Source organism: Grammomys surdaster, unplaced genomic scaffold (assembly GCF_004785775.1).
Source record: "Grammomys surdaster isolate TR1022 unplaced genomic scaffold, NIH_TR_1.0 237, whole genome shotgun sequence".
Classification (NCBI taxonomy): domain Eukaryota; kingdom Metazoa; phylum Chordata; class Mammalia; order Rodentia; family Muridae; genus Grammomys; species Grammomys surdaster.
The window spans coordinates 474,974-488,675 of NW_021604682.1; the positions used below are offsets into that span (position 1 = coordinate 474,974).

Consider the following 13,702-nt stretch of genomic DNA (forward strand, 5'->3'; position numbering starts at 1 on the left):
GGAACATTCTGGCATGGTGACAGCTGGGACAGGACGGGGCTGTAGCCTGTACCTTGGCACCAGCAACCACTGCAAGTCACACCCATCTGAGTTGCAAGTGTCAGTGTCCCTAGGCACAGTAAAACAACCCTGACCCAAATGATACCATCATCCTCCTGGATAGCTGGAACTGCCCTCTGCTGTGGACTTCTGGCCCGTGGGATCTCCGGCTGAATTTGTTTTAGAGTCATCTCTGTTCATGGTGAACTGCAAACCCAACGCTGTATGGAACTGAGCTGCAGCCTCACTGATGTTCCTGTGACAGATGGCCATCACAGCGACTGGTTGGGCTACCAGTAGACTGGTTCAAGGCTTCACAAGGCTGCCCAGCTTTGCCTGGAGAAGCTGCTGTGTCTCCTAGCTCAAAAGACTAATTTCATTCTTTGCTTATGTCAACAGAACCACCTGTTTCGTGTGAGCCATGAAGAACCTCCTAGCTGCCTGTCCTCAACGACCACATGGAGTGTTGGCTTAGACCCTTGCTACATGGCTCTCACGCCATCCTGAGATAATCTGGTCCAGGACATTGCTCGTGCCCCTAGGTTCTTGGCACTGGCTGCCACTGTAGAGGCGGAGGTTCTGTCCTGGCACCAGGTGCTCTTCCTAACCTGCTGTACCTGCCAGTGCTGTTATCAGATGGACTGGCCACACCTCTAGAAATATATCTCATGGTGTACTGCCATCTCCTTGGGAGTCCAGAGGATGGCATTTCCGGATTTTCTATAGCTGTAGAATTGTTTTCTCCTAACAGTTTTAACAGACAGTCCGACAGAGGACCAGGTGGTAGCAGACAGTAATGAGGTCATGCTGGTCCCCACAAACAGAACCAAACCCCAGGCTCCAGGACACACTGCTGACCTGTCACACCTGGCTAGTCTGCCTTCTGTGGACTCAACAGGGGTCCCATGCTCCACAATGCCAGGTGGCACAACCCCTCATTCTCCCAAAAGGCACAGGTGCAGATGTCTACACATCGGATACAGCTCCTGCCCTAAGAAAACAAGGTATTTAAAAGGCACCGTCTAGGATCGCAGCTTTCTTGGAAAAGTATTTTATTAATACGCTTGGATGTACAAATGAAAAATAAATACGTGATTCTACGTGGTCAGCTGAGTGGGCCACAGGGCCCTGTCTGTGCTCAGAGTCTACATCGGCGCTTGGGATGGAGACCTGGGCGGAGCTGAGTGGGGGCTGCTCAGTGCACAGCACTGTGGGGAGGGGTGTACTGGTAAGTACCAGGCCAAGGACCTGGGGGTGCCCTGGCCAAGGCTGTGCTGACTCTGCCTCCGTGGTGCAGCAGGAGGCCTAGGGAAGGGCTTCATAAAGCATGGGCGTGTCTCAGATGTGACCTTTTGAAGGCCATTTCTGCTACTTCTCCATTCTATTTCTCAGCAGTGTGCAATGAGCCTGGAGGGGGGAGGGTCCATGTGAGAGGAGTCACTGGAAAGGCTCGAGGGCTGTCCTAAGGTTCCCAGCACTCTGATGATAACAGTGCCCGAGTCGTTCGCTCCAGGAGGAAATTAGTAAGGGGAACCACACAGGTGGAGGCTGAGGCAAAACCTGCTCACCCTGGCAGTGTGTGAAGTGACCTCAGTAGTCAGTCACCCCAACACCTCAGGAGCCTGCATCCACGCCTGAGGGCGTTGCCACACACTGATCATTCTCAACTTGCTCAGGAAAGTGGCTGAGAGGCCTGTGTCGGAGCTGACAAATGTTCTCCCGTTTCTGGATTAGCACACATGTGACATCTGTGATGGGGACATGGGTTCTCAGATCCTGAGAGAAGACACAGTTGTGAATCCTGAAGGTGGCAGAGCCTAGACACAGGTAGATGTCGGCCCATGAACACTAAGGGAACACGGGCTTTTAGATGGGTTGCCACCCAAGTGGGGGCCTCCTCTGCGACCCTGTGACCGAGTGACTGGCAGGTGGTGGACAGGTGGCCCTCAGTATGCAATCTTCCAGTGCGTGGGCTGCTCGCACGCTTTCTCCTGGTCCCCACAAAACCGGTTGTACGTTGTCTTCGGGTCCAACCCTAAGATCTCTCTCTCTTCATGAATCCGAAAGGAAAATGTGGAAACGGAGGTGCCAATAAAAAACCTGCAGAGCAACGAGTCGTTACCTGGGACCAGCAATGGATGCGATGGCCACACCCACCCACCCACTAGAGGCTCTGGTGCCCTCAGCACTGGCACCTGCATGGAACCTTAGCAGCCACAGTGCCTTGCAGACCTTGTGTCCATTTTGGCACCCTGACATGCTGCAATAGCTATGGGAGCCCCTTTTCCAGGGTCCTTTACATCCCTGGGGTGACAGAGCCATGCAGCCAGCCCAGACTGCTATACTGTCTGATGGCACTGAAGTGACCAACCAATGCAAGAGGAGCTCTGGCGTGCTGTGTCACGTGACTATCCTGAAACTCCCAGGCCTGATGCTTGCCCCACCTGTGGAGGCGTCAGGCGGGCTGGCTGCGTTAGCATCGGGGTGGACTGTGCTGATGGTGGGGGCAGCTACAATCAGCTGTGGGAAGTACTATCCATGCTGGAAGTTGCAGTCTTTTCCCAAGACAGCTGTGTCCAGCAGATCCTGGGAAGGACCCTAGGCAGAGAGAACGGGCAAGCTCAGAGCTCCTCAGAGAGAGCACTAACAGGGAAAAAAGACAGACTGGCCTGACTCTCCTCATCATGCACGCTAAACAAGCCATCTCTGGAAGCGGACAACAGCTAGATCCACACAGATGGAGGATGAGGCCCTCAGCTGCCTACCCCTGGTGCAGGGATGGTGTCAGCGGGGACCCCCGGAGGCCAGAGCACGGCAGAAAAGCAGCAGTCACAGATTGAAAAGCAGCGGGACAAGGTGGGCACACACTAGCCTTCTAGCCCTAAATGTGCACGCTCCGGGCACCTCGGCATCTGGAGCCACCGGGAGGTCACACGTTATGTTCTGTTCTGTTTCCCATTCTACTTGGGACATTCCAACCTGAGTCCACCCCGAGGTTCCTACAGCTGAAGCACAGGGGAGCGATGCAAGGCCAGCTGCCCTCCTGGACTCCAGGAGCAGCGACACAGAGGCCTCTGGCCCCAGGCAGCCCTGTGCTGCTTTAGTGGCACAAACATAGCAAAGAGGCCGGGCAGCCGGGCAGCCGGGCAGTGCACCTCTCTCAGGTGGACGAGAGAGCACGGAGGACGTGTGCCAAGACCTGAAGGGCTTAGACCCACGGTTCCGGTTCCCAGCAGCCCAAGGAAACCCTAGGTGGGCTGGAAGTTACAGTTTAGAAAGTAATGAAGCTTTCTTTCTTTCTTTTTTTTTTTTTTTTTTTTTTTTCGAGACAGGGTTTCTCTGTATAGCCCTGGTTGTTGTAGACCAGGCTAGCCTCGAACTCTCAAGCTCAGAAATCTACCTGCCTCTGCCTCCCAAGTGCTGGGATTAAAGGCGTGCACCACCACTGCCCAGCTGAAATGAAGCTTTCTAAACGGGGACAGAGAGGATGGACGGGCCACGACCACCAACCACCCGCCTCAGCTGCTGCTCACTGGAACCTCTGAGAGCAGCACAGAGTCCAGGCACCTGGCATGAGCGCAGATCCACTGATCGATGATGGCCACGCCTCCATCCTTGTACAGCTCCAGCTCTTCCCACGTGGGCTCAAACCTCACCATTTCCGGCAGCAGCTTCCTCAGTTCTTCCTGTTCTGGGAGGCAAAGGAGAGGCTGCTGACCCTCCAGAATGAACAGGCACGCTGTGGAGGGCTCACAAGGAATGCCGCCGTCTGTCCAGCAATCGACGGTGGGTGTGTGTGTGTATGTGTGTGTGTGTGGCCTGACTGAGCCTGGGCTTAGGGCTGCCTACCCTTCCTGATGGCGTCTGTGGCCACGAACACCTTGTCCAGCTGATGAGTCTTCATGAGGCTGCGGATCTTTTTCACGGCCCCCTCCAGGCTGGGCACATCCTCCCTGTGGCCCCAGATGAAGTCCTTCCTTCTCAGGTGGACTCCAAGGTAGGGGCCGCCTAGTGCTGAGCCCAGTTTGACCTACGAAAGACAGGCAAGTGTCGGAAAGAGGCTGACCAGAGTCCACCTGGGTATCATGAAATGCAGCCGATGGCCGTGCTCTCCAAAGCATCCCTCCAGGCCTGATTGAGGCCCACACAGAATTTCCTGGGGGGAAACAGATATCTCGTCAAGAAGACCATGAAGTAATCGATCATCACAAATACTTTATTGGGGCAAAATAAGAATCGAAAATAAATCACTAGAAAAAAAAAAGAAAAGCAATTTAATACGTTCTAGGCCAGGGGCATCTAGGCAACTCGATTTATTGCTTGAGCAACAGCACCTGGAACCAGTGTAGACCACCCACAGAGCAGATATGGTGGAGTCCTAACATCCAGCACCACAGGGGAGGGGCCCACAGCACTCAGCCAGCCCACGGGAAAGACAAGGAGGGAAACCCAGCTTTGAGGCGACAGTGCACATGGTGACAGGAGAGGACAATGCATGGCCGAAGGCCTGAAGGAGCTCTGAGGCAGGTGGGCTGGCCTGCTTCCTCTTGGTCTGGCAGAGGCCGCAGGAAATGCTGACAGATTCAACTTTCATTGCCTACTTCTGCTTTGGGGTTCCCCGCTCCTTCTTTCCCCTTCCTTTCTCGCATGCCTTTATTTTTTGAGATAGGGTTTCCCTACATAGCTGAGGCTGGCCTGGAACCCACAATCCTCCTGCTTCCACCTCTAAAGACTGGGGTCCTAGGCAGGTGTCACCATGCTGGGCAAAATCTGAAAACTTAAAAAAAAAAAAAAGAAAGAAAAAGAAGGAGTCACAACCCTAACTCGGCATTAAGACAACAACTTATCGAAGCTTGGGCCCCTAGCCCTCCTGCAGGTCAGATGAGGAATGTCACTCACAGGTCAGACACGCTAGCTTAAGAGAAGAGCCCATCCCTAGTTCCTCCAAGAAGAGCACCATGGCTACCTTCATCCTCGTCCAGTCTTCTTCCAGGGCCATCTTGTCAGCGGCGTCCGTGGAGTTGAGGTGCTGGCTCCTGAACTCGTCTCCCACGGCCCGCAAGTGCTTTGCAAACACCATGCTGCGCCGGGTCTGCACGGACAGGGCTGGGCTGAGTGTCACCAGGCCTTAGGACGGATGAGCGGTCACAGCTTCACTGTCTACCACCTGCCCACCCCCCTTTCTGCAGGCGCCACATGCCAGGCTCCTCAGCCCTCCCAACCGGGTCCCACGTGACTCCTGCTGCCCACACCACAGCCAGCTACGGGGACCTCTAGTTAATTCCTTGCCACTCAGCCAGCAGTGGTGTCACCCACAGAGATCGGGAAAGGGCCACCCCAGCCAGCCCCAGAGCTGGGCCTGTCTAGGCTGCAAGGCTGGCCCGCACCATCTCCCCTTGGCCAGCAACACCATGGGACCGTATCTCCTTGGTGTCTGCCCAGCTCCTGGCTTCACGTTCTGCTCGATTCGGGCTTCATTCTTCCTAAACTAAACTGAACTGGATGACTGTGTCTCTGTTGCAAACCAAATGCTTTGCAAGCAGAGCTGCTGCTCCTGGCCTGACGCCTGTCAGGTTAGCCAGTGTCCTCAGAATCCCACGGGCTACCGCTCCCCCCCAGGCAGAAATGGTTCAGGGTGTTAGGACTCGCTGCACACAATGTCCCCTTCCCCAACCCAAAGAAGTGTCCCAGCCACCTGCAGATGTGGAGAGGACCAGGCAAAGGAAGACCACTATGTTTATGGAACACATAAACACAAAAGGCAGCGGTGGGTCCTGCAGGGAAAGTGTTGAGCTCGCTGCGGGGCAGGGCAAACCACTGGGCACAGCCCACAGTTTCAGTCATGGAGGCTGAAAGCTGCTGCTGTTGACTGTCCAAATAAGCACAAATGCAGAGTGCCCGCGGTGAGGTACTCACATCCCAGTATTCTCGGCCTCCATAGTGGTCGTGAAGCAAGTTTTCAGCTCGGTCCAACATCACAGACCTGCGGTTAAGTAAGGGAAGAAAAAGACCTCAACGATTCTAAGAATCAAAATAATTATATCTGTACTTTCCAAGAACACAAAATGAGAGAAAGCCTTGGACTCCAACGGTTCAGGGTGCTGGGGATTCTAAATAAGAACATCCAGCATGTTCATGCAGAGCTCTGAGGGGCAGGGAGAGGACAGAAAGAAAGTGAGGACAGGAGCACAGAGCTCGGCAGTGCACTAACAGAACACACAGCTAGGGGAGTCTGCTGCTGCGCCAAGGTTCTGTCGCCTATCAGACAGGACAGCAAGGCACGCGGCTGTGGGTCCCATGAGGCTCCTGTTTCAAAGGAAACTACCTCACTCACGGAAGAGGGCCACCACCCCTTTGGGTCTCCCTGGGTCAAGCTTACAGTACTATCTTGTTCCAAAAGGCCTGGGGATCAAGGTTGTGAGCATGTCCAAAGCCTGTGCTCTCCCCACAGATTTCCACCATGGGGGGTGGGGGGGAAACAGAAAGTGAAACTCCACAGCAGAACGTGGAGGACTTATGGACACCAAGGTGACTTGCAACCAGTTGAAACCAGGCCAAGGCTGGGCACTCTGCAGTCAGAATCACGACCAGGGAGGCCTGTGAGGTGACGCGGAGCCTGAAGGCAGGAGTGTGGCCTGAGTGCCCTGGCTAGTACGATGCTCACAGCTAGCTGCTAGACACGGTGAGGGAACTGAAGGGACGGCCAGACCTCATGACTTCAGGGATGCCGGAAGAATATTCCTGGGACATGGCACTCCGGCACTTCCTCCCAGATGTGACGACACAAACCTCACAGATTCGTATGCCTGCCCGACCTGCATTTCTGGGTGGACCCCTTCCTTATGCCTATTTCCACGTGAGAGTAGGAACAGCTATTCCCACCTACTGCAGCTGCCTGATTCCGGAAACAGGGTGGGCTATATGATCCCCAGCCCTCAGGAAAGAAAGGACCAAAACATCACCAGGCAAAACTTTCAAAGTCCTGGGGACTCAAGACCAATAGATTCCACCTTCTGGCCAAGCCCCTGAGCCCCACAACGGTTCACGCCTCCACTCCACTGGTCACCTCCTCACAGCCCCCATACACATCCCAGCCGGGCTAGGATCCTCATAGCACCCCAAAGACGAATGCAGAAGGAAACCACAAGTGGGTCCGACCTCCCACGTCTGTAGCGGCTGCTCAGGCTACAGGATGTGAAGGCAGGGTAAGGGTAAATAAAATGGCTTTACTGAAGCAGGGAGTTCAGACCACACCCACCAGGCCAGAGCACAGGAAGACAACCCCAGCCTGGAGTCTCTCCAGGGTTCTTCTCGGATACCCAGCCTCTTCCAGCCCCTCCTTAGCCTGGTCCCGCCGCTGTGGAGGTGGGCATCCCACAGCTGGAGGGGCCTGCTGAGGTAATTGAGAAGGTGATGAACAACGCAAACCCAGTGGAAGGCCCGGCACTTACCGAGCAGATGTGTTCTTTAAGAGTACAGGCGCGACGATGGAAGCCGACCCCTGGACGGACAGGCAGGAGACATTCAGACCCCGTGTTTCTTCGTAACCCCAAAACCAACCTCTGGAAAACAGAGCCCGGCCATTCGTCAGCCGGAGTGCTCTCACCCAGGGACCTGCTGACAACCTCCCTGTCGCTCTGCGGCGCACGGGCTAGCACCACGGGCAACCGGGTTCTTCTAAAACTCTTGAGGAAACCCACAGAGCTCAACATGTCCCAGGTCCCTGACAGAAGGCAGTGAAGGAAGGGCTGACAGAAGCCGTGTGGGGGCCTGTACCCACCGTGCTACCTGTAATACTCATGCTTGTCCTGTGAGTACAGCGGAGGGTCTATGCAGGGCCGCTCATCCACCTTCTCCTCCCAGGTGCCCTCCTTCCAGCCCTCGGCGTAACCTTGCAGGACGTACACCTGATCGATGAAGGGCCCGCCGGACTCTGAAAGAGACCCCGAGAGAGCGTGCCACACAGCAGCGACCACAGCTGCACATGCGTGTGCGGCTGTGCATCATATACGGGTGTCGGTCACTGATTTCTTTGAGGCCTCCCTCCTTAGCCCGCAAAGGCTCGGAGAAGTTTCCAGAGCAGACGGCGGAAATCAGCGGTAAGAGCATGCGCAGTGGTATGAGCATGCGGGCCCGGGGGACAGAGGGGGACTCAGAGGTCTCGCTGGCCTCTCCCTGCCATCCGTTTTAACTCTCTGTACCCTAACACAGTGGGGCAGATCTACCCTCACCCCTCCTCCTGTATGTTCCTTTTGCACTGTCCGCCAGCATGTGTTCACCTGACGGATATGTCCCTCGCCCCCAAAGCTTGTTCCCTCCCACCCCTCAAGACCCCAGCATGTCCTATCAGCGTGTCTACTTCACCCTTAACCCCCAAATGTACCCAAAGTACCGATGAGGGTTTGTGCAGAAAACGACCCCAGTTATGGTAAGCAGCAAAGTCGATTGATGTGTCCTTGGATTTGCACCTCACGAGGTCTGCGCGTGGCTGATGGACCCGTGGCCCCAGCTAAAGCAGCTCCCCTCACACTCCTCACTCATAGCGTGCTGGGCTAGCCCCAGAACAGCTTTATCCCGGCGGTTCTGCTCTGTTCGTGAGTAAAGCCACTCTGTCTTCCCAGGAGGCCCATGGCCCGGGCACCATCTTCCCTGTATGCTTCCCCAGACCTACTCCAGCTGCTGGAGGGAGGTTCGGTGGCAGTGGGGAGATCCAGCCCTATGCCTCCAGGTGCCATACCAAATGGCAGGGGGCTTCATCTCTATGCCTTTCCCACAGTGAGCCTTGCCCCACAGAAAGGCACCGGCAGCATCTCCAGGCACCTGAGACTGAGGCTCAGGCAAAGGCCAGGCTATCTTGGGTGAGTCCAGCACCCTAAAAACCCAATCTCTCCCCCCAACTCTTGTTTTCCAGCAAGTCTATGAGCTGGGCCAGGAAAGGATGTCTTCTAAGCAGCAGTTACAATGTTCTGACTTTTGCATCTTTAGCCTGAATGAAAAAGTAAGAAAAAAATGCCCCTTGTGTTCCTAGGACCCAGTATAATACAGAACTTTCGACAGTGATGTGAGCCGGATAGAGAACATTCTGGAAATAGGCAGCAGTCCTGGGCAGGGGTGGAGGTCGTGGGTAATAAGGATCTGATGTACATCATGCTACCAGCCAGGCTCTAAATGAACCCCTTCCTTCCCAGGGCCTCCAGTGCAGCAGCAAAACAGGCTCTGTCTTCCAACCAAAGCCACGCTCAACTCTAAACACCCCTGTGCTCAGGAAAACATGACTCCTCTCGAAAAGTGGAAGCAGGGCGAGGTCAAACAAAAGGCCTCTTCACAGATTCTTCCTTCAGCACCGTGGTGTGATCCCACAAGATGCACACACTGGTGTGTATCTCTTGGTTAAGATGGCCTTCCAGCTGCTCTCTCGTCAGCACTGACCACACCCTGTGACCTTCACTGACCACACCTGCCAAGGCTGTTCAGACCCGCTTCCCTAGAGAAAGCACGGAACCAGTGCCAGGCAGGCTGGACCAGGCCGCCAGCCATCCACATCAGAAAAGTCTCCCAGCCTGATGATGCCCGCCTCACCTGCAATGAACTGCTCGTACTCTATAACGGGGATGTTTTTATTGAGACTCGGGAGGTCAAAAAACTCCGACCAGGGAATCCGGACCTGATGGATGTCAGGGCTTTGCCAGTGGTAGAGGCGGCCCCATGGGGGCAGGACAAGGACCCACTCTTCAGTCTTCAGCAGCGTCTTCAGCAAGGATGCCACCCGGATATAGACATCCCTGCGGAGATTGAAGCCTTCTGGGGGGTTGACATCGTACAGAAGATACCTGAGAGGGAGTAAGGCATAGGCTGTGAGCTGTGAACACTCTTCACGGGCAGCCACTCCAGCTTACAGAGGACAGTTACTATGTGACGACCAGCAGGGCTCATGACTGCCAACAGCAGATACACACTCTCTGACAATTCAGAATGTCAATGGAACCTCAGCGGCCAAGCCTGAGAATCAGTACCACAGCCATTCCCACGGTGACTAGTCCAAAGACTCCTTCACAGTCCCAACAAAACCACTGAGGTGGCCCATAGCCAGTTGTTTACGCAGGAGTATCAAACCTTTGACAATGAGACATGATGTCATCGATAATTATGGTGGGCTGCACTCGTTGCTATTCTGAGATGTAGGTGGCCAATGGGCACAGGTTGGACAAAGCTGGTTTATGAATTAAAACTAATGACAGTTCCTGTGATGGAAGCTAAAGCCAGAAGTATTCATTCATCCGTTGAAAAATAACAACAGTCTCATTATATTAACAAAGATTATTTTTAAATGACAAATAAGCATTTTCAAAATAAAAAGAGTGAAGAAGATAGGATAAGATTCTGATTAAGCCCCACTGTGATATTACAGGTCCGGTTGGCTGGCCGGTGGAGAAACTCCACAGTCCACTAACGACACTTGAGAAAGTCAAGAAGTGATGTAGAATCTCCATGAAAAGGGTTCTAAAACTTTAGGGCCTCGCCAAAGCAAGATTCCTTTCTACGGAATAGCGGGCAAGCTTCAGTCACATCGTCACTGGGTTTGTCTGCCCCGGACCCCTGGTTTACCCTCCAGTTTTGGGAATAGCGGCCGCAGAGAAAGCAGCATCTCCACGACAGCCCACAGGAACTTCTGTCTCACTGCAACTTAAGATGGGCCTCGGGACAGGACGCCTGAGGTGGTCAGAGCCGGACTCCACCTACACTCCCGGACCTTCTGGTAGCGATCTCTCGGGAGCAGACGGCCAGCTCAGATCAAGGCCAGGGCGACCTTCGCCACACAGCCTTCACTCCCAGCCTGCGCGCGCAGCCCCGCTGCCCCCAGCCCGCTGCTGACCCTGTCCCAGATGCCTTGCCCAGCCTAGCCCCGCTGGCCGGCATGGACGCAATTACCGTCTGCGGGATGCCGCCCCCGACAGGATGTCCGCCGCCGACTGGCCAGGCCAGAATTCTTCTCCTGTAGCCGAGATCGGCCGCCAGGATGCTGCTACCAGCAGCAGGCAGACGACGCTGAGCGCCGCCATGGCCCCGGCGGCCACGCACTTCCGGCTGCCGCGCCCCGCTCCGGAAGCGCGCCTCTCCGCCCCGCGGAGCGCGTCTCCAGTAGCTACGGCAACGCGACCAGGCCCATGGTGCGCACGCGCCTCACGTCGTCCTCGGTACGGGTATGTGGGCGTGGCCGTGGGTGGGGCCTGGGGGTGGGCGGGTCTTCAGTGGAGTCCCGCTCTCCCGGTTCTACTTTCCTCTGCGCTGGCGTTGCGGCGGCCTGGCCCGGCGGAGTCGCAGTGTCCGCTTTGCGCGGTGCGCAATTTGACCCGAGGGCAGGGAGAATCGCTTGGTGTCTTCCAGGACCTGCTGAGCAGCACGACGCCAGGCATTCTTGTTGCTGGGTGTTGTACGGTCCCGGGGTGTGGGCGGGGATGGCCGTAGGTACTGGTCGGGCGCTCTCGGTTTTGCGTAGGGCTCTAGCGCGGGGTGCAACGAGCACTTTTGGGGTCGGAGGACCGGGAATGATGGACGTAGTGAGGTGCCTGCCGAGCTTCCGAGCCATCCTGGAAATGCCTGTGGAGTGACTGTGGCTTTGCTGTTTTAAGTTGCATCGCCGTGGACAAGTCTAAAACCAAATGTTTATACAGACTCCATTGAAGTGGTGTAATGCTCTCATGGAGTTAGTATTACATACAGACTAACATACAGATTCCGGGGCAGATAACCAAAGACTCCGTAAGCTACTACTGTTTGCTGTTAATAGTCAGATATCTGATTAAAAAAAAGAGAGTCTCAGATGGACACAAAGACGGAAAAGCATAGCATTAAAGAGATAAGTTGAGCTTCATCAAAAAGTAAAACCTTGAAAGGCAGGGGTAGGAAAAATAAAAGGCAGAGCCTGGAAGAAAGCATTCAGAATATAATAACCACCCTAACAGATTGTGGAGAGATCTTTAAAGTTTGGGAGTACCTCGAGATGTAGATGACCCCCGTGCAGAGGGGGGAAGGAGAGGGAGAACAAACGAACACACGATGGACAGGGGAAAGGCTGGGGTGGTGTCTTGATGAGCTTGGGAAACACCCCTTGCTGAAGATGTGGGACAACTGGGATTCCCACATACTGCTGCTAGGAGTGACAAGTGGTATTCCACTCTGGAATCAGTTTCTGTTGATTGACAGTTCCCTGTTCTATTATGACGGACACTGGCTGGAGCTGCCCCGTAAGCTGCAGCAGGGGAGGTAGGTAACCCTGGAGAATTCCCCCAAATCATCCCAAAAGGGAGCCAGTTAGGATGTTAGTGATGCTAAGTGCCAAGTAGTGAAGGCAGAGCTGCAGCACGCTCCTCAGGCAGAGAGTGTGGAGTATAGGACGGTCTTCCTGGTGTATCCCACCCTGGACCACAGTGTTTTTGGGCTGCGACTTGAAGCCAAGGTGGTAGAGAAAACTGCAGCTGGCCCATCCAGAGTGCTCAAATCGGCTGTGCTTCTGGGTCAGGACACAGGGAGAAGGAGGTGCTGGAAGCCTTACTGCTTCTCATGCAACTGAGATTACACCAGCAGTCTCGTCAGACATCCTATCCTTGCATTTACCTAGGAAACTGGACATATGTACACTCGTGAAAGCACATGAACAGCCTCCCCAGCTACCACGGGCTCCTGGGTCAGACAGTGTTGAAAAGCAGCGGTAGATGCAGCTAGTATGCTCACTTCTCTTTGTGTCTGACTAGATGCCTGGTACCCTACCACTCTCCAGTATGGCTCTTAACACGGCTGGGCCGCTGGGGGCTAGCCCTAGGACTGCAGGCTGTACCTCTTGTGTGGGTGGATGACCTCTTGTTCAACCTTTTAAGAGCTAGCATTTCTCTCCCAGAAAGAATGCAAGACCTTTGTGCAGGGGTTGGGGAACAGGATAGTTAAGCACACTGGTGTGACAGTAAGAACTGGTGCTTTGGGTTAAGCCCACCCCATCTCTTATAATGATGACCTTGGCAGTCTGCCATCTTTTCCTAGATACACTGTCCTTACACACTGTCCTCTGAACAATGCACCTCGTAGCCCTGGGCTCCATAAGCATTTAGCTGTATAAACAACCCACTCGGAACAGTGGGATACGCTTTTCTCAATGACGATCACACATCCTTCACCCCCGCCTCCAACAGTTTCTTTTTGTGGTGGTTTGAGTGACAATGGGCCCCATGGGCTCATACAATGTACTACTTGGTCCACAGTTGGTGGAACTGTGAAGGACTAGGAGGTGTGGCCTTGTTGAAGGAGGTGTGTTGGTGGGACAGGCTTTGAGGTTTCAAAAGCCTAACGGCATTCAAGTTGCCTGTCTCTCTGCCTTGTCTTTGTGGATGAGATGTAGGCTCTCAGTTGCTCTCCCTGTATGCCTTCCTGCCTGCCGCCGTACCCCACTGCCTTGACAGTCATGGAGTCTAACCCTGTGAGACCAAAAGCCCCCAAACAGACTCTTTCTTTTACAAGTTGCTTTGGTTATGGTACCTTATCACAGCAAAAGAGAAATAACTAAGACACTACTTCCAATGTATATCCTGATGTGCGGCGGTTGAGAGTACCAATATGGCCTGAACTAGATTTGAGTGAATGGACGTCAGTTTGCTTTAAATACATTTCTTGT

At 54.4% G+C, this 13,702-nt stretch overlaps 1 protein-coding gene across 3 annotated transcripts; it reads right to left on the bottom strand.

The window, feature by feature from the left end:
• Positions 1 to 1,074: 1,074 nt before the first annotated feature.
• Positions 1,075 to 11,161, bottom strand: Pofut2 (protein O-fucosyltransferase 2). 3 transcript variants are annotated; one of them, XR_003712250.1, is made up of 10 exons: positions 10,969 to 11,132; positions 9,619 to 9,869; positions 7,828 to 7,972; positions 7,491 to 7,601; positions 5,956 to 6,022; positions 5,006 to 5,131; positions 3,889 to 4,069; positions 3,607 to 3,730; positions 2,484 to 2,637; positions 2,023 to 2,139 (listed from the first exon to the last, which is right to left on the bottom strand). XR_003712250.1 is itself a non-coding variant. In XM_028773927.1 (9 exons), the coding sequence occupies exons 1-9, from the start codon at positions 11,097 to 11,099 to the stop codon at positions 1,986 to 1,988; spliced, it is 1,290 nt and encodes a 429-aa protein (XP_028629760.1). In that variant the 5' UTR covers positions 11,100 to 11,161; the 3' UTR covers positions 1,075 to 1,985. The 3 variants fall into 3 exon arrangements, 1 of the variants encoding a protein (XP_028629760.1); XM_028773927.1 differs by lacking the exon at positions 2,484 to 2,637 and having other exon boundaries at positions 1,075 to 2,139; positions 10,969 to 11,161; XR_003712251.1 differs by lacking the exon at positions 2,484 to 2,637 and having other exon boundaries at positions 2,033 to 2,139; positions 3,607 to 3,725.
• Positions 11,162 to 13,702: the final 2,541 nt, after the last annotated feature.